The following is a 25614-nucleotide window of genomic DNA, read 5'->3' as shown; positions in this document are numbered from 1 at the left end:
CACTCACACCTAATGAGAATTTAGAGAGACCAATTAACCTAACAGTCCTGCTTTTGGACTGTAGGAGTGGTGGCCTAGTGGTTAGAGCACAGAGCTTCGGTCCAAGAGGTTCTGAGTTCAAGCTGCCATTTTGGGTCCCTGAGCAAGACCCTTAACCCCCAATTGCTCCCCGGGCGCCGCACATGGCTCCCCAACGGGGATGGGTTAAATGCAGAGAAATAGGGTGACTGTGGCATGATGGGTTGAGTAGTCCCATCAGAAGATTGTGGGTTTGATTCCAGCTTCCCCTTGCCACATATCGATGTGCCCCTGGGCAAGGCACACAACCCCAAATTCTCTGTGTATGGGGAGTGTTGGCCTAGTGGTTAGAGCAGTGCGCTTGCACTCAGAGAAGGATGCAAGTACCCGGTTCAATCCCCAGCGCCTGCACTCTGGGTCCCTGAGCAAGACCCTTAACCCCAGATTGCTCCCCGGGCGTTGCACATGGCAGCCCACTGCTCCCCATGGGTGATGAGTTAAAAGCAGAGATGTAATGTATGTTTCAATGACAATAAAGATGAGAAAAAAAAAAAGCCGGAGTACCCGGAGAGAACATGCAAACTCTATGCAGAAAGACCCAGGACCTTCTTGCTGCAAGGCAACAGCGCTACCCACTGCAGCCCTGTACAGAAAAAGTTGTGCAAAAAACAAAAACAAAAAACAAAACAGCAGCGATGGACAAGACGTGCTGGGTTTTTCACAATAAAAGAGGAAATATGGAAAACAGTAATGGGGCAAGGAAAGCTTGTTTTCACCTAATTTAGAAATGAAACATTTGTTTCTTTATCATTCTTCCGCAGAAAGTGATAAAAATTAGCTATTCTGCTCTGGACATCGTTGCACATTTTACTATAATGTCCGTGTTTTAAAGTCTCTTTACGTGAGACTGGCCAGCAGCAGCAGCAGGGGTCATATGATAATGAACAGGGCGGAGTGACCGCCTCCCTGAACGGGACTCGGTGATCCTGTCCGGGCGGAGACAGAGCAGTCGGATCGCTTGGAGGAGCAGGAGAAGGAGGACGTTCCGCTCCTCAGACCGGACGCGCACACACACAGTAAGTTTCTGACCGACTTTAACAAAGATCTGTTCTACTGTTTTACTCTAAAACGATTTACTCAACATGTCTAAGCGATAGTCTGAACCCTGAAAGTGTAGGCAGCATCCCGTTTCATACTTTCCCCCGCAGCAGACTTTCAAAGCGCCAGATCCTTACACGCCTTATTGCTGGTTTTTGCCATTTATTGCTAGAAGCGTCAATTAAACACTATTTGAAAAAAAAAAATATCTTTACAAGGTGTTTTGTCTTTGAAATCCATTTTTTTCCACCAGGGTCGATCTTTTGTTTATTTTTAACAGATGTGAGTATCAAGGCTTTATTTAACGAAAGCATTTGTTAGCTGGTAATCCTCCAATTTTAAATGAGTTTATGAAGTCTGAATCTTTGAATTAACTGAACTGATGTGACGAGAACAGATACTCCAATCAACCCACCAGAGACCCGAATGCCCTCAATCTGCTCTGACCAGTAATTAGCAGGTCCAGTTCTGAAAACAACCAAGAACTCCCATCATTTTCAATCTGCAAAGCCATACTTTGTTCCCCTTTTATGAGTTTATTACCAATAACATAAAGTTTATTGGTTTTCTCTAGGATTCAATACTTCTTTTGGTAAATTTGCATCATGTTTTTTGTGTGTGTGTGTGATTTAGGTGATGTAGTAACTGCAAGTAGAATAAAAAAAGGAAGAAAATTTATATAACATATGTAAAAGAGATGCATAATTTGTTATCACCCTGCAGAAAATCTGATTGGTGCATCAGCAAGGAAACTTGCATTATGATCTAAACCAGCCCACGAATGCATCAAAATGTTTTTGGTACAATAAAACTACAATACAAAACTTCATCTACATTTCTGAAAGCATCTTAAAACTGATTATTCACTTTAAAAACGAAATAGAGTAATTATAAAATAAGAGCAGTCCTTCTCCCGCCTTAAAGAGTCAGTTCACACTGCATGATTCTAAGCCCTTTATTGGTGGTTTGTTACTGGGTATGAACAGAGATGGGATTTGTGAGGCTTGACAACACAAAACAGAAAAATAACTGAAGTGCAGAAAATAAACTAGACTAAGCCTGACAACAAAAGATGAAGGTTGACGTTCAACCTGAGCACACAGTTTACAATCAAACATCGCTAATTGTTGATGGCGACCTTGGCTTTTCAGATGATTGTTGCTATCCTCTGCAAAGACACCTTGTGTGATGTGAAATCAAACCAAAGGAAAAAGATGAAAACATGACGCTTCAGCACTGACCTCACTCTCCTAAGAACCAGGTTCAGATTATAGGCCAAGGTAGCAATCAGTCATTCTGCTTTAAAACCATGGATTAAGAGACGCTCATATGGGAGACAATTCCCCGCAAAGCTTTTAAAACTATATCTGAAATCCATGTGCGCTTTTTTTTTTTACTAGCTGCTAAAATTATGGGAACATTTTTGCCATAGTAAATGAAAAATATATAATATTTGATATTATTTTTTCAAAACGTAAATTCTTTGTCTGCATCGTTGTCTGTAGTTTTTGGTTCTTCAGATTTTTTTTTTAATGTTCTGTATATTTATTTACATAATTTCCAGAGTATACGTCACCTCCTCTGCTCTGTTGTGTTATCAGTGTCTTAGACCTTAGATCCCACATATTTGGCTCATTTTCTTCGAGTTTTTCCTGTTACCCCTCATCGTCCCCAATAACCCTTATTGTGCCTTCAGATGGACATTACACCACCTTTATGCTCAACACTTACTTCTTTCCACTCAGTTCAATACCCCTGGCAGCCTACGCGTTGCCTTGCAAAAAGTATTTCCACCTTCTATTGTATGATGTGAAAACCTCAAATTTTCAATGTACTTAATTGAAATTGTAAGATATAGACCAACACTAAGCAGTGCACAGTTGTGATTTGTAAGGAAAAGCAAACAGGGTTTTAAAATGTTTTTACAAAAAAAAAAACAACAACTGAAAAGTGTCCGGTGCTATTCTTTTAGCTCCTCTTTACTCTGATACCTAAATAAAATCCAGATAAACTAAATTAATGTAGAAATAACGACATGAATGGCTTTGAATACAGCTGTTCTGTGAAGGTCTCAGAGGTTTGTTAGAGAACATCAGTGAACAAAACTGCGTAATCAAGAGCACAAAACACAGCAACAGAAATTTAAAGCAGGAATAGGGAAGAAAACAATATTCTGAGCTTTGAACGTCTCAGGCGTCGCGGTTCAGTCCAGCATCTGAAAATGGAGACGGCGTGGCACAGCTGCAAAACCTAAGATCAACCAGTCTGACAGGCCGGATAAGGAAACCAATAAATCAGAGGGGTCTGTGGTAACTCTGGAGGAGCAGCAGAGATCCACAGCTCAGGTGGGATAAACTATAGACAGGTTTGGTGGGTGCACACCACTCAGCAAACACATAGAGGAAGCATCACGCCGAAGCGATGCTTTCTGAAGTTTGTGAAAGAAAGCCTGTTGGAAGCTGTATAAGTATTAAGACCGGGGTGGAGGTTCCCCTTCCCACGTGACCACAGCCTTAAACATAGAGGCAGAGCCGCAGCGGTCCGGTTCAGTTCAAACCTCTAAAATGGCTCATCATACAAAATCGCTGAGCTTGAGCTATTAAGCAACGGGGAATGTTTAAAACATTTGGTTCTGAGATGTATAAACCTGCTAAAACAGTAAAAGTTAGTTCTAGAAAGTATGGAGACTGAATATGTAAGCAAGACAATTTTCAGTTTGTTTTTTTTTTATTTGAAACTATCACTTTTCTTCAGGCTTTGGCTTGTTGTCTAATCTTGTTTTCCATGTTTTAATTGATTTTCCTTACAGAAACAATGTCTCATTTTCACCAAACCTCTGAGAAATATTGTTCTTTTTAGATGCTGCTGTGTTCTTAGACATGAATGGCTCTTTGTGTGTGTGTGTGTGTGTTTGTGTACATATTGTGTTTAGGAACAGGTTTTCCACAGGCTGTGCTTCCTGCTTTTTAGGACTTTTTAAATGTGGTCTGTTCTTTCTATTTTATTCTCTTTTTACTGCCACTAGTGGCCTTTATTTTATTAGACAGTAAACTGACAGGAAATGGGGATGAAAGAGAGAGGAAACGCATATAGCTCGAACCTGGGACAGCCGCATCAATGCCCCAAAATTTCTATTTTATGTAGTATATGTGGATCTTATCTTATATCAATGTATTTCCCTTTAATGTTTCCCCCTCTGCCTGCTTCATGCTGCTTTTAGGCCTTCCTTTCTATATGCATTGTGCAGGGATGAGGGTCTTGAGATGATCCAATATTGTTTGCTGCACAACGCCTCCCCTGTTTTCGAGTGCTTCTGCCTCATAGTGGTGGGTTTGTTGACAAACATATTCCCCGATGCCGTTATCCCATGAAGTGGGTGACGACACCTCGGTGTCTTCGGCCAGTCGTAGTCGTCATGCAGCCGCTTCATATAATAGTGCCCTGTCATTAGCGCGCACAGAAGGGGGGCTGTGTTTTTTCATTGCGCAGCAGTATCGGCCTTTTCAGCCCTAATGACGGCTGCGTGCTGCTGGAGAGGAGCTCCCGGCGGGTCTGTGAACGGTGCACGCCGGGGCTCTGACACGGCTCCGCTGTTTTGTCAACAGCTCGCTTAGCCGTACCAGCCTGATGCATCAGTTTTCAAACCACTCTCCCATGCAGCCTCCGTCTAAACGTGCACGCTGGCGTTATTCCCACAGGTTACCCGGCAGGATGGAGTCCTATAGACTCAGCGGCTCCTCAGACGTCCAGATGCAGAGGGGCTACGGGCTGCAGCACGGCCCCAGAGCCGGCAGCCAGGAGAACCTGTTCGGAGTGAGGGTGCAGGTCCAGGGCATCAAAGGTCAGCCCTACGTGGTTCTGAACACAGCCGGTCAGGAGAGCCACAAGGATGTATCGGTCATCACTCACCAGGCGGGTTACAACCCAGGCACGGTGAGGAGGTCTGCGGATGGGACGCAGAGGAGGCCAAACTCCTCTGGGAATAATTACCAGAGTCACTCTGAGACGCTGAGGCCGTACGAGGCAGAAAATAACAACTATAACCACTCCGGATCTCGCCACGCCGGGACGGCGCAGACCGCCAAACCCAGGATCCCTCTGCCCGCCGAGGGCCCCGCCGACGAGCCGGCTGACCTCAACCGCAACCACGTGTCGGAGGGTCACAGTGCTCCGCCGTCGCCAAGCTCGGTGGACACCGACTCCATCGTGTCTGTCGGCCGGCTGATAAGCCAGTTCAACAGCAGCCTGCAGAGGGGGAGAGGTCCGAGAAACAGGCTGGACCCGGAGGCCTGCCGACGGTCCCGCAGCGTAGACAGCAGCCGGACCTCGAGCTCCTCCTCATCATCATCTTTATCCAGCAGAGCTTCTTCTCTGAAGGGCGCCGGAGGAGACGCCCCAGCTGGGATCTATCCCCCTGGGTCGGCCAGGGCTCGGCTCCTCGGCGGAGAGTGCGCTCGGACAAGCAGGGGGGAGGAGAGCCGGCTCAGCAAAGAGACGGCGGCGCCTCCTCACAGAGCAGAGAGACCCCCGTTCTCCAGGCCGGCCGCGCATCAAGCTGCTGAATCTGAAGAAAGAGACGCCCAGGTACAGAGTTTGTCCGGGAACAAAGTCGCTCTTTGAAAGTGAGTGTTTATTGGCTGTATGTCCTTAACCAGGTTACTCCTGATCTTCTGAAAGGGCAGCAAGAGCTCTCAGCAGATCCACCGGAGGAAGCAACAAAGCAGATACTCTTCACTTGTCTGAAGAACGGGTGAGTGCCGCTCGGGGTTTTTTCTGTACTTAAAAGAGATCAGAGGACACCTCAGCTCTTTATTTGGGTTCTTCATCTGGAGAAATGCTCTGTGATTACATATAAAGACAAGGTAAATGCTTGGAAACCTTACTAGGACATGGAGCTTTTAGAAACTGAAAGCAGCAGCAGAACTTTGCTAACATGTTCATTGCTTTTTGAAAATTATTCTTTTTTTTTTTTTTGCCACGTCACAACCACAAACTCCATGGCATTTTAATGGCATTTTATGGGATAAAGCCAACACAAAGTCAACTAATGTTCTCTAACAAGCATCGAAGACCTTCACAGAACAGCTGGATGTATAAGGAGATTAAATTACGCACAGACTGACTCTGTTTACTAATTAGTGATGGCTAAAGGCAGTCTGTTGTCCTGTTTTTTATTTATGGGTATAAGCGTCAAGATGCCAGAATAGAGATATATACATTTCAGGCTTTTAATTGTTAAGGAATGTTGAAAAACATAATTTTTCCTTCCTCTTGAAAGTGATTGCACACTTTATGCTGGTCTATCTCAAAAAAATATTCTTGTAAAATACAGTATATTACATTTCCAAACACTGTAGTGGGTGCAATAGTGTTCCAAAGGGCCGCACGTCTTTCTACAAATGCAGTAAAATACACACAACGCCGCCTCTAAAGTACACTAGATGACAAGGTAAACCTTTTGTTCTTTTACACGTTACAAAAAGCAGAGGTGTTGAAAAAACTGGATTATTTCACAGTAATTTGCTTAACCTTTCAGTTGTCAAACTGGTTTTAGAGATGCTGCACTTCTGTTTGCCCAAGTTTAGCCCTTAAATAAAGGTTTCGAAAATAGTCACCCTGGCAAATGAGACTCCAAACCTTGTGTAAAAATTTAATTTTTAAGAAGGAATTCCCACAGACTAGTAAAAAAAACGCTTATGTGAAAGATGGCAGAGGTAGCATCATGGTATATGGGCCTGCTTTTGGGCTGAGATCATGTCCTTCTATTGGAGGAACAGGTAAATTGTGATTGTTCTTTCAGTTTGAAGACAATCCTGCAGGAGCCTAGCTGCAAGAGAAAAGGCTCTGAAAGTTGTCAGAGGTTGATAAAGACAGGCACCGATCGGAGTTTTGTGGTCGATTTCCAGTCTTCAGTTTTTGTGAAGCATTGAGTTGCAAATACCTTTTGTGGATTGTTACCATTTCTCTTCAAGCACGGTAATATTGAAAGATGTAAGAACAGAAATCAACATTTAACCAGGAGGGGCACTAAACCGTTTTATAAAGAGCAGAAGCAATCTCACACCATAAAACAAGATTTAACAATTTTAAAACAAAGACAAAATGAAGACAGCTGTCATTGGTAGCTCTCTTTAGCATCCTATATTTGTTTAGCTTTATTGTTGATGCATCTTAGTTGTAGATTAATGATGACCTGAATGTATTTCAAAATACCATATAGTGTCTCTTTCCTGGAAAAAAATAGGCCTATCTGTACATTAATTGCAGTCTAGGATTACTAAACATTTCACAGGTATGTAAACAGAATCAAAAGGATAAAACATGGCTGTGCTACTTTCAGTCTTCATGTTATCCACTGAAAATCCTGCTCTCTCTCACCCTGTCACAGCCTCAATGAAGCACAGACATTTCTTGACTTATCTCAGAAAATACATCCATCCATCCATTTTCTAACACGTCTATCCCTTGTGGGGTCGCGAGGGGTGCTGGTGCCAATCTCCAGCTGTCAATGAGCGAGAGGCGGGGTACATCCTGGACAGGTCGCCAGTCTATCGCAGGGCCTCAGAAAATACAGTTTCCTTTAAAAATAAAAGTGTTTTTATGTCTCTGTTCCTCCTCTGACTTCATTTTGAGATCCTCCTAGAGAATAAAACACCTACACTCTTCTCTCAGTAAACCAGCATGAAAAACATTATTGTTAATGCAACCTGACGATGCTGATTGTAAAAAGAGTTTTGAGTTTGCGACAGGTTGGTGACCCTTCAGAGACGTGATAGGATAAATCAACCAGTTATCACCACCGGGCATTTCCTTTAGTGCATCTCCACTAATCAGATCAATTCACTAACAGACCAGGACTGAAGCTCCTCTATCAAGGGTATTTGACTAAAATCTATATAAACCATTAAAAGCAGCTGTTAGTATCAGTGTTCAGAGATATTAACCACTGTGCAGGTGGGTCACACAAAATGCTGATTCATAGATCAGACAGTTTGCTCGATAAGAAATGCCTCCCTAGGAGCTTTTTCTCTGATCGTTTTATGTTTGAATGTTTTTTTTTAAATGCATTTTTCCCATAAGAAGGCGTTATGTTAACTTTTTTTGGGACATGTTCTTGTGATGCGTAATTGCCTTTGGGGAGGTTTCACAGCTATGTTCCTGCAGGAATCCGGCTGCTGTTCCAGCTGTGTGAACTCAGACTCCCAGTAGTCAGGAATGCAAAGCATGAACATCTTTTCACTGATAAAACAACTGCTTTGTCTGGAAAATCTTAAACATCCAGCAGTGCCTGCCTCGCGCCAGGGCGGAAAACATGAACCGCTATCCTCTCCGAACCCGGCAGTTCAGAATTCAAAGATCATCACACGTTATCTTTTAAACAAATATATAACAGAACGGCCCTGCTCCAGCTGGCTTTCAGAACTATGTGTCCTGTTTTTTTTTTTTTTTTTGCAGGACCACAGATGATGACCCCACAACCCAAAGAAAAGTCAAACTGCTGCTCGACAACATCAGCAAGCTCAAGTGGAAGACTGTGGAGAGCGTGGAGGAGGAGGAGAAAGTGAGACGTTCGCCAGCACCGATCTATATGATCTACATTGCTGGCGACATCGTGTCCATTAAACTTCTGCTCGTTTTTCTTCTTAATCTGCAGGCCACTGCCACAGGAATAAAAGCGCTGCAGGAGAAACAGGCGGCGCTGGAGAAGGAAGTGTCTCATCTGAAGCAAAAACTGGACATCGAGATTAAGGTACAGCGTAATTCATCTCATCGTGTGTTTCTGGGTCTGATTACGCTGTCTTAAATGCTTTGTGGTTGTTGTTTTGTTTTTTAATTGCATTTGCAGAATGAAATGACTTTAGCCAAGGCATTTGAGAAAGCGAGGAGTGAAAAGAAGGATCTCCAGGAGGAGTTGAACAAAAGTCAGACGGAGCTCCGCAAACTTCGAGAGAAACTGGCAGAAATTGAGGAAGAACTTCGGTCCACCAAGCAGGAGTAAGGCTGTACAGCTGCTGTTTCTCAAGCATTGTCCATAAAAGCAGTATTTCTTGTCGGTTTATGGTATGTCAATGAATCTAAACTGAAGCGCCGTTAAAAGTCAGATACAGGTTGAATTGCAAATAGATGTTAGCTAATTATGCATTTTTGCCAAAGCCTAAAACAGTACATGTCATTTAGAAGCGACTTTTTCAGTAAAACCTTGTAGTTAAGATGGAAGTAATGAATTTTATTTTATTTTTTTCAATGACTGGATAGACTACTCATTATCTAGGGGTCATGTTTTCTATGAACCCAAAGCAGAAAGTCTTTAAAGCTGTTGTTATTCATTTAATATTATAAGTTGTATCCTTATCACTATACTAATATTATCGTATATACAACATGTTTTCCAGTTATCTCTTTGATTTTCCAGTTCCAGTGCAGCCTTGATTTATTTTATGATATCAAGCCTCAGTTAAAAATATAATTATCATCTCACCTCGCAGCAAGAAATAGGAAAGAAGCAAAACAAAATGTATCCATAACAGGGAAATAATGTTTAAATTAAGACGCATAAATCACTGAAATGAGTGACGGAACCCAGAGTTAATATTGACCTGGAGATGCAAGTTGAGAAAATTGACTCGTTAAAGCAAAACATAAAAGTCAAACCACCTACCTCCAAGAAGGCCATTGGTTGGTCTGTTGGATGTTGCTGGAGTACAGACTTACTCTCAGCAAAATAATATTCTCAAGGAACACACTGTTTCCTTTTATAAGCTCTGAATGTTTCTTCTGTCACATTAATCTAGCAGCTTTGCCCAAAAGTTTAGTTTTCTTCTCCCGTTATTCAGCCTGACTCCCATAAAGGCTTACTTGCATGTGACTGGGAGGCTGCATAGCTGCAGCAGCAGGCTGCGGGTCAGGAGCTGAACAGCCTGTTCTGGGATGGGCGTGCCTGCAGCTGGATCTGTTACCATCAGAAGACGCGTTCACTGGGAAACAATCGTTTAGAACATTTCTTCATACTCATGATGTGAAAAAGAAATACCACATTTTAACTACCGTCTTCCATCTGGTTAAGCCTTTGGCTATTCAGATACACGGTGTGAACTGTGAACACAGAGCATTTCCTTGTTAAAAATTGCAGTTTTTATGACATAAAGGGCCTGCAAGCTTCTTTGTAAGATGTAAAATATTGTGCCCTGCAGAAGTACTCACACCTATTGAACTTTTTCCCCATGTGGTGGCCTTACAATCACTAGCTTCAGCATATTTTATTGAGATTTTATGTGACAGATTAACGAAAAACAGTTCAGAATTATGAAATGATGCAGACGTTTTTACAATAAAAAAAATCTGAATAGTGAGATGAATCTGGATGCAAGCCACTTTTCTCTAATACAACCTAAAAAAAAAAACATATGCCTTGAGCAGTCTGTTCAATCTGTTCACTCTGTTCAATGCAAACTTATCAGGACATGGTGATCTACATAAACTATCAGGCCTGACATTAATAAGACAAACAGCCAGGTTGCTTTGGAGGAGCTGCGGCTCAGCTGGTCTGTGTACAGTACAACCGCTGGAAGTAAGACCAAAACAAGGCCAACAGCAAACATGTGGACAAAGTGCTGAGGTCAGATGAGACCAAACTTGGTGGAAAACTAACTCTGCAAATCTCTGTAAAAGTCACCATCCCGCTCTGAAACACGGTGGTGGCAGCATCATGCTGTGGGAATGCTTTTTCTCCAGCAGGGACAGGGGAGCGGGTCAGATTTAGTGGGAAAACCGATGGTGGACTTGCAGCTCTTACCGCAGTGAAAGCTGGTCCTGCAGAGCGCTGACTCGTGGGAGCTGAAAACAAAAATGCTCGCAGATTAAAACAAACAAGAAGGCGCATTATTTTCCTTCCACTTCCCTACGAGCTGCTTTGTTTTGGTCTGTATCATACAGTTTATTCAGGTTTGTGACAAAGAGACAAAGTATGAAACTGTACCGCATGAAACTAAAAACCCTTCCTTCCTTCCTTCCTTCTGTGTTTGCCGTGTTTCCAGGCTGACTCAGATGAGGACGGAGAGGGAAAGGTCCAAGGTGGAGATGAAAGACCTCCAGCAACAGCTCTCTGAGATGCACGACGAGCTGGACCGAGCCAAGAAGGTGGACGTGATCAACACAGAGAAGGAGGTTCTTCTCCAGGTGAGCGAGACCACACCAAGGGAGGACGGGTTCCCCCGGGGGATGATTTCCCCACTGACCTTTTTGTGTGATGGATTTGTGTCAGGATTTGGCGCAGCTGCGTGTGGACTTTCAGGAGATGCTACAAGCCAAAGAGGAGCAGGAGGAGGTGCTGCACCACAGGGAAAGGGAGCTTAGTGCCCTAAAGGGGGCGCTTAAAGAGGAGGTGGAGACTCATGATAAATACATCGCTGCTTTGAAGGAAGAATACGAACTGGAGCTCGAGAAGCTTTTAAGTGATTTGGAGCTGGCCAAGGAGGTAAAATAAAGGATTTTCACAGAAATACAGTTGAAATTCGACTTTTTTTTAATGGACGTTCTTCCTCATCTCTAAGAGTAACACTTACTTGGGTCAAGAGAAGGCCCAGGTGGAAGAGGAGAGAGGTGCAGCTAAGGTGCAGCTGAGGGAGCTGATCCAGGAAAGAGATAACCTGAAAGGAAAGGTGCGAGAGCTCAGCAACAAGGTGGAGCAACTGAACCAGGCCGTCCAGGAGTTCAAAACCTCCGAGAAAATGATGGAGCAGAGAACGAAGCAGCTGGAGGTGAGAGGCTGGAAAAAACCCGAGACAGGCAAGAGCCACATGTGTCGTTTGCTTTTGTTTCTCTAGATGCTTTTAATCACGTTTCCTGTCCCCCCCCTCCTCCCTCAGAGGGAAAAGAACCAGGTGGAGGAAATGCTGGAGGATGTGAGGAGGAGCGAGGAGGAGCTGTGCCAGTCCAACCAGTCTTTGCTCTCCCGCTTGGAGGATGTGCAGGTAGCGAGACGCAAAAACAGTCAGGAAACACTGCTTTAAAATTTATTCAATTGCCTTGAACTTTTTTTAAACATTTTTTTTTTTTACATTACAACCTCAAAGCTCAGTGTATTCCAATCAGATTTTATGTGATAGACCAACACAAAGTATTGCATGAATGTAAAAACGGACGGCGACGTCTTCTTAAACTATTTTATAGAAAAAAAAAATCTTTAAAGTGTGGATTGACTTTGTATTAGGGCCCACTTACGTTCATAGCCTTAACTAAAATCCAGTGCAACACGTTTCCTTCAGAGGTTACCTAATGGTCCATTTAATCTCAGTAAATCAAACATTTAATCTCAGTACCAGAGGCAGCAGTTCTGTGAAGGCCTCAGAGGTTTGTTAGAGAGCATCACTGAACAATCAGCATCATAAAGACCAAAGAAGACAGCAGACCCAGTCACACGGCAAAAAGAGAACTAAAAGTGAGTACGATTTTCTTAAAATTAGTGTATTTATCCTTGATTTGAGCAGGTAAATAAAATGATCTGCCAATGGAATTTGGCAATGAAGATTTTTGCACTTAAAATACAAACAATTCATCTCTATTATCTTATTTCAAGTCCAGTATATCTAATGATCTTATTTTAGGGGTAAAAATACTCATTTTCATTGGCAGATAATCTTATTTACCTGCTCAAATCAAGGACAAATACACTAATTTCAAGAAAATGTTACTTATTTTTAGTTCTGTTTTTTGCAGTGCAGAAAGAGAGAGAGCTGTGGAGAGGGTTAAGGCAGGCCTAGGTTATGAAACAACATCCCAGAGCGCCGATCAATCCGTTATCCGGACATAGAAAGGGTGTTGAAGAGTAATAGTAAGAGTATTTCCTGACCAAAATAACATTCCTAAATGTAATCATGCTTCATCCAGCAATTACAAACTGCATTTAAATAGTATTGGTTTAATCTTAGATAATCTGTGGATACCAAATTTGCTATTTTTCACAAAAGTAAGGAACCTAGAAAAGAAAAAGAAGAAGGTTCAATTCCTCCCCCAGAGCTAGGAGCTGTTGGGCTGCTGGGCTTAGAGGAGAACATTAATCAGTGAAGAAAGAGGCGCGCGGCAGCTCTGGAGGAGCTGAAGAGAGCCATAGATCAGGAGGGAGGGTCTGCAGACAGGACAACTATTATTGGAACGTTGCACAAGTTTGGTCTTCACAGGCGAGCGGTAAAGCCATTGCTGTAAGACAGTCATTAAAAGTCACCTTTACAGTTCTCCTCCAGCCATGTGTGGGGCGGAGCCAACAGGTTGAAGGTGTTCTGGTCAGATCAGACCAAAATAAAACTTTTTGGCCAAGGTAAAAAAAAAAAAAAGAAATGCTTTGTGTATTGGAAAACTAACACTTATCTTTACTCTGCGCACACGGATCCTCCGTAAAACAGTTTAGTGGCAGCATCATAATAAGTAAATAGGCAAAGTGTCTTTATCCCAAAGTGCTTTTGACAGAAATCGCAAAGATCAAGACATGATCTTAAGGAAAAGCACAATTCACAATGTTCACAGCTGCTATTTGCACAAGTTTAAAACAACAGAATCTCCTTCCACAAGTCTGGACAGAGCCATCCTGGCCTCTGGGACTACGAGCAGCTTTTGCTTTAAGGACCTGAAGGCTGGATTTGGAGTATGTGACAAACATTTCAGTATCAGAGGAAGGAGCTTGACCATTAAAGATATAATGTTAAACTAAACACTCCATTGAACAGGTAACCAAAGACAGGAGGGATGTGATCATGCGGCGGGGATGCCTTACTTAAACAGGGACAGAATGGGTTTCACAAAGTAATGTGACAGGAAGGCTAAATACAAGATTAGGCCACAGTTTACATGGTTTTATTTGCGTAAAATAACTTTCCTTCCTGCTTTTTGTTGGTCCGTCACATAAAATCCTCATCAAATACACCATTGCATGGGTTGCAACATGGCAAATGTGGAAAAGTTAAAGGGAAAGGAGTACTTTAGCAGGACAATGAATGTGACATCAATCATATCTAGACGTCTGATTATGATCAGTAACGCTTATTTATGCTTCTAAGGGTAAGCTGAGCAAACTCAACCATGAGCACAAGGATCTGAAGGAAAAGCTTAAAGAAGAGAGGAAACAGGTTGAGGAGCTTTGGAAAATCAAAGCAGAGCTGGAGGACGAGAAGAGGATGCAGGACCGGGCGATGGAGCAGCTGCAGAGAAAGGTGAGAAGTGGAGGAAATCTTCTGCTTTCAGGCCAGACGGGAGATTTCTGCATTTCTCTCTTTCCCAGAAACATGCATGAAGTCATGTGTGTCCAAATATGCAGCGACCGATCTGAGCCGCGCGCTTATCTGCCCGTTTAGATGAACGCCATCATGGAGGAGTGTGAGGCGTCCACAGATGTGCTTCAGAACCAGGTCGACGAGGCTAGAGAGAGGAGTCAGAGGGAGCTGACCGAGCTGCGCAGGCAGCTGCAGGAAAAGGGAGCAGAGCTGGAGAAATCCCGACAGGCGGCCAAAAAGCTGCAGGAAGAGGTGTGGCCGCTCATTGTCCGAGATTCAGCCCAATGTCTGAGTCAGCAGTACGCCGAGTCAGAGACAGGGCGGAAAGTGCAAAGTTATCTGGTTGCAGGCTTTCATTAGAAGAAGATGACTCAGACTCGGTTTATCTAGCTGATTCACCTGGTTGATTTTGGTCTGTTCCCCCGGAGCCAGCTGCTTCCCCTGGAGGAGGATCTGCGGCGGTGTCGCAGGGAGCAGCAGGAGGCCCAGCTGAGAGGCCGGCAGCTGGAGCAGAGGGTGGAGGAGCTGGAGGAGAGGAACGCAGCCGTGCTGGAGGAGCGGGAGCGCCAGATCAAACTCATGGAGGTATGCTCCTGCTGAATAAACAGCACCAATAAACATGGATACAGGTGAAACGTCACTGTCCTGTGAAAACAGAAACCGAAAGGTTAAAGTTTGCCCTCAAACTGCCTGAAACGTGTCACCAAAACAAGAAAACAAGAAAATACAATAACAATTACCATCTTCATTAAACAAGTGGTTTATGATGCATTACTTTATATACAATACGATCATACATGTGCTTCATAACTTCCCATTATGTATTTATTCCCTAATTTATCCAAGCGGTCATAAAGGGACTTGTTGCCTATTCAATCACAACTATCGTATCTTTAAAGCTTTATTACAGTGTCTTCTGCACAGTACGGTGATTTAAAGTAGGGGTGTACATAAGGTTCATATCGTACACATCTAACCCTTTCTGAAGTTTAACATCGCTGAATGTCCTGAAACCAAGAGCACTGTGTATGTCTGCTACTGTATGCACTGATCCCGCATGCATCCTGCATTCATCCAGTTTATGATGAAGGATTAAAATGTACCCACACTGGGGTTAGAAGAGATTTCAATGCAGATTTAGTTAATAAGCAATAGTTTTATTTTGTCCGGGTAAAGACTTTTTCAGGATACCGACACATACATAACAAGCAAGAAGCACGGCGGCCAGAGATTAGCTTGTATAGTTGCTTAACTTCTGCCATCCCTGTTATTACTGATACTGTAGCAAAGCAAAACTGGAATCTAACCTAGACGCTCAGATCTTTCAATAGCAATACTCACATCTCAGTTTTATATTTTTAAAAATATTTCTGTCCTTTTTTCCCCCCAAAGTAAGTCTTAGGAGCAGCCGTGAGTCAGTTTTGATCCCTCGTACAGCGCCCTGCACACTAATTTAAAAATGTCTTCAACTATTATTGCACATATCAATTTCTTTTAACAGCCCTAACATTTCCTATAAAACTGTAGCATTAGAAAAAAATATTCTTTGCTTTTTCTTTGGCTGATCAGAGGGACCAAATGGTGAAGCTCTCATTCAGGGTTGGGGGGGGGGAGAATGTGGCAATAAAAATAAAGAGGAGTGAGGAAAATGTGTATTTTATTGCAGTCTGTATCAAAATTGCAACAATATATTCAGAATTCCATGTTTTCCTAATATTGTGCAGCCCCACTTTAAGACGTGATAACCTTTTTGCAACCTATTAATTTATAAAGTGTAAAAAAAACAACTAGCGTTCTGTTAACTGTGACATCATCCAGGGAAGACAGATCACCCGCTACTACCATCTAATGTAAAACAGATTACTGGATCAATGTGTGCTTCTATGCTTTTTTGTCTCTCTTGTTGTGTCTCTCTGTCTTCTCTAACCCCAGTCGGTCGAGGCAGATTACCGTTCACAATGATTCTGGTTCTGCCGGAGGTTTTCCTTCCCGTTTAAAGAGGAGTTTTCCTCTCCACTGTCGCTTCATGCTTGCTCAGTATGAGGGATTGCTGCAAAGTCATGGACAATGCAGACGACTCTCCCTGTGGCTCTACGCTTCCCCAGGAATGAATGCTGCTTGTCGGGACTTTGATGCAATCTACTGGGTTTCCTTAGATAGGATTATTTATTTTTTACCAATATGCATAATCTGACCCAATCTGTATAATCTGACTGAATGTAACTTTGAAAGGTGTATTGAGATGACAGGTTTCATGAATTGGCGCTATATAAATAAGATTGAATTGAACTGAATTTAATTTATAAACATTTAATTTCTACTGTATCTTCAATTTCCAAGTGTTCTTGCCTCGGAAGAGAGCGTCACACCACTTAACACGGTTGGTTCTGCTGATGACAAAACATTACACATGAGCGTGCCGAGTGTTGACACAGCGTATCAGCCGAGGAGGCTGGTGTTTACTGTAATGTGTTATCAGACCTGTCCGGGTGTTTTCCGAGATCCTCGTTCCTTCTGTCGCTGCCTTCCCTCGTCAAACACAGGCTGCAAGGGGAGAGAAATGTAAACCATAAAGACGGTGAAATCTGTAATTACAGCCTCTTAAAGTTGTTTCTCCATGTGTTGGTAACCAATCCTGCTTTCTATAATCTACCCTCATCCCTTCTCCAGTACCTAATGAGGATGTTGCCATTAAAATGCCCTCTCTCTCTCTCTCTCTCTCTCTCTCTCTCTCTCTCTCTCTCTCTCTCTCTCTCTCTCTCTCTCTCTCTCTCTCTCTCTCTCTCACTCACTCTCTCTCTCTCTCTCTCTCTCTCTCTCTCTCTCTCTCTCTCTCTCTCTCTCTCTCTCTCTCTCTCTCTCTCTCTCTCTCTCTCTCTCTCTCTCTCAGGAGCGAACCAGACGGCTGGAGGAAGACCTTGGCGATGAGCGCAACAGTTCAGATCGCCTGATGGAGCGATTAGACAAAACCAAAGAGCAGGCAGGTTTCTTCTTTCAACAAACTTTTCTTTCTTTAGCATTTGACAAAAACAAAAACAAAAAATCCGTATTTTGTCTCTTGAGTCTAATGATTTGTCGGCTGTCTGCAGGGCGAAGCCCCAGCCCCACATCTGTTTTCAGTATAAACGGGTGTAGTTCTCAGGTTTCCCACCGCCTAAAACAATGGGAACTGCTGATTCGTGTGACCAGCGGGGCTTTTTTTTTTCTAAGCTTGGGTTGGAGCCGAATTGTGACAGACTAAATTCTCTTCAACTCCAGTTTTGATGTTTTTAAAAAGAGATTCCCACCTAAGAGTGCGCCTGTAAAATGTAGGCCATGATGTTTTTTTGGATCAAAGTGCTGCAAACTCATTGACACAGAAATCTATTTTTGGGTGAAGCGTACAAGCAAAACAACAGCAAACCCATGTGAGCAGCTATTCACACTCCCTTCAGCGGGCCTCTAGATGTTATTAGTGACAAAAATCCAATGTTCCTGCTGAAAGCAGACCAGATTTACTCAGCCTGAGCTCGGAGGTGTCTCCTGTCTTGTAATGGCTGAGAATAGAAATGTAATAGAAATTTAAAACCCACGAGACCCCGACCTCATTGAATTAGTGGTTAGAAGTCATGAAGACTGTACTGTGCAAAAGTATTCACACCCCCTGAACTTTTTCACATGTTCGTCACTTGAAAATGGCAAACTTTTAATTTCATTTGGACTTATCCTGTTGGGATTTTCTGTGACAGAAGAACAAAAAGTATTTTGTGATGATGAGGTATGATTTTTTTTTTACACAAATCAAAATCTGAAAAGAGTGACATCCATATTTAGTGAGTCATCTTTTCTCTGATACCAGTAAGTCTTTTTCATAAGTCACCTTACAATTAAACAGACTGTGACTGTCTGTAATATAATCCCAGTGTAAATCTCAGTATAAATACATATGGAAGAAGTGATCATATAAGACCAAAATGAAACCTTTTGGTGAGGTGGAAAACTAACGCATCACCCTGACTATATCATTCCCGTAGAAGAAACACAATAGTGACAGCATCGCACTGTGGGGATACTTTACATCAGCAGTGATAGGGAAGTTAATAGGAAAAAAGGATGGAGTTAATACGGGGAATTACTAAAAGAAAACTTGCTAGAAAAATGATGAAAACTTGAGACTGGTGTGGAGGTCCAGCTTCCAGCAGGACCCTAAACATTCAGCCCGAGCTACTATCTGTTAGAACGACTGTTAAAATCCAGAACCTACATCCAATTTTCTTGTACCTTGTGTTGGTTTATAACCTAAAATGCCAATAAAATAAATGAAGGTTTGGGGTTGCTGTGTGAAAAGATGTGAAAAGGCTCCTGAAAGCTAAAAACAGTGTTCCTTTTTGTTTGTTTGTGACAGATGGATCAGATGAGGAATGAGCTGTTGCAGGAACGAGCGGCCAGGCAGGACGTGGAGTGTGACAAGACGAGCCTGGAGAGACAGGTGATGGATCAAGTCCTCACACTTTCAACGCTAAAGCAGAGTTACCATACACCAAGACCACGCCCTGGTTTGCAACTCGAAATAAAATGTGTGCGGTTAGCTCATCCTTTGGTTGTCAGAATACAGGTCAACGTAACCTCTCTCTGGCAAAAAAATACCCCAAACATCAAAGTCAGAGTCGACCAATTAACCAATGATCTGGCTTGATCTGTCAGTCTTTGTTGGAGCAAAATATTTACAGCTTTCCTTTGAACGGCTTTCCTTTCTTTACCGCAGAACTGAAATCATCACATTTCAGGTCTCAAACGCTCAGCTTGTTATTCCCTGTGAATACGTTTATATTGGGAGTTGTCATGATGAATTGTGTGCTGTAGCCACTACTTCATGTTGTGTGAAGAGTGACGGCAGCTACACAGGAAGACACTATTTCCTGCTGGGGGGGGTGTGGAGAAGGGTTAGTTGGCTGGCAGGGCTGACCCTTTGCTTTAGCTGCAGCTTTCACAGCTTTGTCTCATATTAACACTGTCAGTGCCGGTCCAAGGCATTGTGGGACCTTAACCTGGATTTGTTTTTTGTTTTTATGGGGGGGGGGGGGGGGGGGGTACTCTATTTCCAGTCAATATCGCCCTGCCTTTAATCAGTCACCTGTAAACTTTTTATAGCAGACTAATGAGCCAAGAGGAATCTCTAAATTGATTTTATGGGGAATGTGTTTTGTTGAGAATCACATCAGTCACAATGACTGTTTTATTTTGTCAAAAAAAAAAGGCAGATGTTTTTAAAAGAAAAACACATTTAGAATATTGTTAAGTTGATTTCTCAAACATACTCATGCAGGCTGGCAGTCGCGTCTGGTGTAGGCCGATAGTGTTTCACCACAACCTTGGTAAAAGAGAGACGAAGGGACCAGGTTTATTCAGCTGTGCTTAAAGGCGAATACAGTAAATTGGCCACTGTTTACTGAGATCTGTTTGCAACAGTTACATTGTGCATAAAATGTGACCTCTCTGCAGGCTTGACCCGCAAAACAGTATTATCTGTGTTGTTACCACACTCTTTAACCTCGAGTGTATCCTTTGTCTTCCCCTCTGATTCCATTATTTCCTCCAAGCAGCTTACCACTATAAACACCCTCTAAGGATGACCCAACGTCAGAGTGTAGTTTAACCATAAATTCAAACTACAGCAGAGAAAAAAATCACAAATTTACAATGCTGGACTCTTACAACAAAACGACGTGGGGTGACATCCCGAAGACGAAGAGCCCTGACATCATGTCATCGTGTCTTTTTCTAAGCTAAGACACGCCCCTCAAAGGGGATAGTCTCCTCACATGAAGAAAGAATGTGTCATCATGGAGACATTATCTGTCTTATGGCATGTGTTACCTCGTAGTTCCACATCCTCCGCTCCTGTACTTGTCCTTTCCTGTTCGCCTCTGTGAGTGAAAAGCAAAGTCTACTACATCCGCAGTTAATCCGTCTAGCGCCGCTCCAAACTTTCTTGGAGCCCAAGGAGAGCATGTGCGATCATCGTCATTACAAGCAGAATGCCTCTATTTGGAGAGGATTACCACGTCTCAAATTAAACGTTGAAATGACAAATCTGCTTTCTTATTGGGTGCAGAAAGAGTGGTTTGTATCCACTATTTAAATAAAACAGTTAATTTAATTGTGATTTTTTTTTTTTAGTTGATCTCTATTTACACTATTTAACTCCGACAAACCTGAGGTGGTTGACGTTCATTTTCTTGTTTGCTATGATTGGAATTGTGAAGCTTGACCCGGCCGGAGCCTGACAGACCAGAGCGGAACAGAAAATTGTAGTTGTTCTGTAGTTTGCCGGCGAATGACGTGGAACCGTTCTCCTTGATTAATATAACAAAGTAGTGTGTCCGTCAGTCGGAGGTGAACGAAACAGAGCAAGCATGGAGGATGGGGAATCTGGGGTTTACTCTGTGAGTGTTCTGAGCGTATAACTAAATGCTAATCCACACTGTACAAATGTTCCAATAATCGATCCAACTTTATCAATTGAGCCAATTCTTACTTTGAACACAGAAAAAAATGCTAACATAATGAACAAATTAACAGTGTACTATGAAATCATTACATTAATAAAACTGTCACGTCACACTAAGTTGTACTTTTGGTAGATTTATCTGTATTTTGGCTTTAATCAAAATAATTTTCCATTTTAAATAAACATATTTAAAATTACCTTTTTCTGAATAATCACAGTATTTTTTTTTTTAATGAACAGATTAAAGGTTTTTGACATCTGTAATCTATGTGAGAAGTAATGTGCTCTTGGTCGCCCCCTGCTGGTTCGGGGACCCTAGGCTGAGGCTTAGTTTATGTTTACTCCGACTCTAAATACAAACGATGCTATTTGACTCATTGTTGAATAAACCTTTACAGTATTATGATTGTTAAAAGTGCAAACTTTAACCAGCATTTTATTAGTATGATAAAAGCTACTTAAATGCCTAACAATAATAATAATCTGTAAAAGGGTTTCCATTTAGCAAAAGCATAGATTAATAAATAAATCAGGAGTTTTAAACTGTTGCTTTTCTGTAGCAGCTAACTGTGCTGCAGTCCTAATGCTAGCTTGTACATACAACAACTGAGATTTTGTTTCCATTTTTATTGATTTTTCCCCTCTACAAAACTATCACAGCCAATAACACTTTTGTTGGCATCTTGACATGTGGAAAACATTCAAAATAATAAAATGCTCTTTCCTGCATGCTCTACTGCTTTCGTAAATGTAGTGTTAAATAGATAGATAACCACTGCCAAGCCTACAGAATCAAGACATCAATTAAATAGGACCTGTGTGACAACATGAAGTAGACTCAAAGACACATAATGCTCCAATTTGAAAGGAAATCAAGAACAGATGAGAAACAAAGGCATTTCTAAGTGCAATCCACTGCTGATTATCGCACATGCTACACGAGTTCTTAGTTTTAGCGGAAAATGAGACCCTTATCATTTGTTTGTAAAGTGTAAAGAGAATTTGAGATCAGCCCATTGAAGCTGGAAAAATTATTATTAAAGCTGACATTCATTATGTGAAGTAGCCACATTAATGTGTCCATCACATGATATGTCTGGTAATTGTAAATGTTAAAGTTATGTTAAACTGTGGGTGGATGTGTTCTTAACAATCTTGTGCTAAAGCATTATTTATAATAATGGTCTGATAATACAGCAAAAATCTTTCTTTTTTTATATAACACTGTGTTTGTTTCTAAATTGAAACTCAAAGTTTAATTCCTTTTAATAATTAAAAAAAGAACTATAAATTAATAATCATTTGTTGAACACACACTGGAGAGCTAATAGGCAAAGCCTCAAATTGTCTGGTTGATTCCCATTTTCAGAACAAAGACCTGAAGAGCAGAGTTGCTCATCTGGAAGGATCCCAGAGAACAAACCAGGATTCACTCGTCTCCAAACTGAACAGCCGAATACAAGAGCTGGAGGAGCGGCTCCAGGGAGAGGAGAGGTGAGTACGTTCCGCACAAACATCTTGTCTCCTCCCAAAACAATTATCACACACTGATTCTCTTATGCTAGGTGTGTTAAGACCGCAACAGAGGACCCAGTATTCAGCCAGATAAGTCCGTATGTTTGAGAAGGTTTATTTTACCAAAAGGTAGTGTGCAGGAGCCAGGAAGACAGGCAGACGGTGATACGTACAATGAGCGGGACAAGACGGAGCTCGTAGTCAATAACAGGCCGTTGTCCAAAACCAGGCAGACAGAGACAGAACAGTCAGAGCCGGATCCAGAGTCAGAGTCAGGAAACCGATCATGGTTCACAAACAGGTTGACAGGCTGGATGAGGACTGGCAGACTCGATGGTCAGAAACAATCCAGAAACGGTACACAGGCAAACAGGCAGGGATCAGGCAAGCACAGATAATCCTAAACAGGCTAGGTCCGGTAAAAAGTTTAACAGGCAGGAACAGGCATGGAAAACAGGTTCAGGGATCTGGCTGGCTCAGAATCTTAAAAGGTAATTCCGGTCTAAATCAACAGGTTTAGAAAAGAAAAGAGAGACGCTGGATAGAACTCACCGAACGGCTTGTAATGATCTGGCACTGATGACTGGTCTGAAGGCTGGTTATATACTGACAGATGCAGGTAGATCAGATGAGGAGTGATGAGGAAAGGGGCGGAGCTAAACAGGTATGTGAGATGAGTGATCAGACCAGGCATCAGTGCCGAGATCCTGACAAGGTGTGTGTTTATCAATGTGTTCTTTCATGTGCAACAGCTCTGTGAGATACAGTGCCTTGCAAAGGCATGAACATCTTGTTTTGACACTTTTGGCACATTACAACCACAAACTTCAACGTGTTTAAGTGGAAACTAGCAAATAAGTAGGTGGGAAATGGTGCATGGTCTTAACTCCCTTTTCCAAAATGAAAATCTCACATTTTTGGATATGAAGTTAGCCCTGTGATACCTTAAGGTCAACCAATAATATTCGAGTCACCTACTCAATAGAGTTGACCTCTGTGTGATTTAATCTGCCTGTAAGTACAGCAGCTCTGCGAAGGCCTCAGAGGTTTGTTAGAGAACATTAGAGAACAAGCAGAAAGTTGTAGAGAAGTTTGAAGCTGGGTTAGGTTGGTAAATCATATTCCAGGCTTTGCACATATTATAGAGCACAACTTAAACAATCCTCCAAAAGTGGAAAAAAGGTTGGCCTAACTGCAAGTCTACGAATACATCACCGTCCACCTACACGAACCAGCTAGGAAACAAAAACCTTAATCCGAGCAGCAGCCAAGGCATACCATGGCACGTCGGAAAAAGCTGCAGAATTTGATTAGTTCATTTGTCCTGCAGTCTAAATTTGGCCTTTATGAAGGCTTAGTTGTAAGAATAAAGCTGCTGGTAAAAGAAAGACTGTATATGTCACCTTTAGGGTTGGTAAGGCCACAGCAAACAATGAATAAGATGCATGTATATAATGTACATCCGCCAGAACACATCCCCCCAAGGCGAAACATAGGGGTGGCTGCATCATGCTGTGGGAAGCTTTTATTCAGCAGAGACAAAGAAGCAGGTCAGAGTTGGGTGGAGCTGAATACGAGGTAGTACATTTACTGTATTTTTAGGGAACTGAAGGAAAGGGGTGTAAACACCAAAGCAAATCAAACTTTACAAATCAAACTTAACAAGTTTGCCCTGCTTTGTGCTGTCTTTCACATACAGTCTCAATAACTTGTGCTGAAGTTTGTGGTTGTATTGTAACAAAGTGTGAAAAGTTGAAGGATTGGGAATTTCGACGCAAGGCTCAGTGTCTGCCGGTGTCCGTCGTGCCCTCGGATCATGTTCTCTAGTGTCCCACATATCACTCACCAGTTAAGGGTTCGGCCACACATGGCTGCAGCGCCAATGTGACCTTTTCGTGCTTCACCGCTCAGGGAAAACAACAGCCTGCAACAGGTGAACCGCAAACTGGAACGCAAAGTGAAGGAGATGAAAATACAGGCGGACGAGGAGCACATCAACCTGCAGACCCAGATGGACCAGGTAGGAAGATCCGAGTCTTTTAAAGCAAAGATCAAAAGGTAAAAAGACAACATCTGGGTCATTCAGAATCTTACTTTGTCAAACTCGGCAGCTGACCCAAAGGTTGAAGACAGCAAAGAGGCAGATGGATGAGGCGGAGGAGGAGATTGAGCGCTTGGAGCACAGCAAAAAGAAGCTGCAGAGAGAAGTGGACGACCAGATGGAGGCCAACGAGCAGCTTCATGGTCAGCTGAATACTCTGCGAAATGAGATGAGGTGACGTTCTCCCTTTAACATAGAGCTTTGTTAAACATTTCTACAGGTTGTCTTATTAGGATGCAAGATTGTATTTGCAAGAGAGGCAAAAAAATATATATATATTGTTGAGTAACTAATTTCACATCTTGTGTCATTCCTAGACGTAAGAAGAAGTCCCCTCCCTTCATGAAGCTGGTGGAGGAAGATCTGAACGACACGGACGGTTTCGCTTCGGATTGATGGACTTATGTGATTTAAAAAAAAATGTTCTGGACTTTATGAAGAAATGTTTTTACTGTGAAGAGATGTTAACACAACATAATACATTTAACAGCTCAGGTGTGAATTTTTCTAATTGGATCCACAGCTATTGGCGGTTTGTCAGTGCTGACCTCTTGTGGTAATATTTATAACCGCATTTACTGAATTCATGTGGATTGCATTTTTAGTTTATGCTTCGTTTTCCCGTCAGCGTGTTACTGGGAATTAGGTGTTGGCACCAACCTAATCTGCTAGCAAACTATTAACCAGATGAAAAGGGTTTGTTGACATCGACCCATGTGTATGTACCTTGAGAAATGGTAAACTAAAATAAATCTAAATGCTTTATGTTTGTGCAGACTTTTGTTGGTTTCCGACCGAACACAAATCGCATTCTGATATTTATATACGGCATCTAGCAAAAGTGTTCACGCCCCTCTAACTTTTTCATGTTGTTGAACTATGTTGAGTTACAACCTCAGACGTCCATGAATGTCTTTGGTGTTCACTGTGCTGCACATAAAGTGTAGCGTGATAAGAAAAGGACAGTTTCCAAAAGACTTGAGTCCATGCATACCAGCTTTCTCTGGATTTATAGCTGCAACTCTTTTGGGGAATGAGTCTCCCAGGCTTGGCACAACCAGAAACTGAAATCCGTCCATTCCTCTTTCAAAAATAGCTCAAGCTCAGTGCGACTGGAAGAATAATTGTCT

At 42.3% G+C, this 25614-nt stretch overlaps 1 protein-coding gene across 7 annotated transcripts; it reads left to right on the top strand.

Annotated features, from left to right (window-relative positions):
• The first annotated feature begins 1018 nt into the window (after positions 1-1018).
• LOC105938546 (cingulin-like protein 1) lies at positions 1019-25249 on the top strand. 7 transcript variants are annotated; one of them, XM_036148529.1, is made up of 21 exons: positions 1019-1094; positions 2213-2218; positions 4815-5057; positions 5169-5700; positions 5772-5866; positions 8572-8677; positions 8771-8866; positions 8963-9111; positions 11151-11292; positions 11378-11590; positions 11667-11873; positions 11982-12086; positions 14166-14318; positions 14460-14630; positions 14811-14963; positions 17269-17358; positions 18763-18846; positions 22238-22362; positions 24295-24403; positions 24495-24658; positions 24802-25249. In XM_036148529.1, exons 3-21 carry the CDS (start codon positions 4828-4830, stop codon positions 24878-24880), a joined length of 3003 nt encoding a protein of 1000 aa, XP_036004422.1. In that variant the 5' UTR covers positions 1019-1094; positions 2213-2218; positions 4815-4827; the 3' UTR covers positions 24881-25249. The 7 variants fall into 7 exon arrangements, with proteins under 7 accessions (XP_036004422.1, XP_036004419.1, XP_036004415.1 ...); XM_036148526.1 differs by having other exon boundaries at positions 4815-5700; positions 5799-5866; XM_036148522.1 differs by having other exon boundaries at positions 4815-5700.
• Positions 25250-25614: the final 365 nt, after the last annotated feature.

Source organism: Fundulus heteroclitus, chromosome 2, assembly GCF_011125445.2.
Source record: "Fundulus heteroclitus isolate FHET01 chromosome 2, MU-UCD_Fhet_4.1, whole genome shotgun sequence".
NCBI lineage: Eukaryota > Metazoa > Chordata > Actinopteri > Cyprinodontiformes > Fundulidae > Fundulus > Fundulus heteroclitus.
This window is presented reverse-complemented; position numbering and strand designations above follow the sequence as displayed.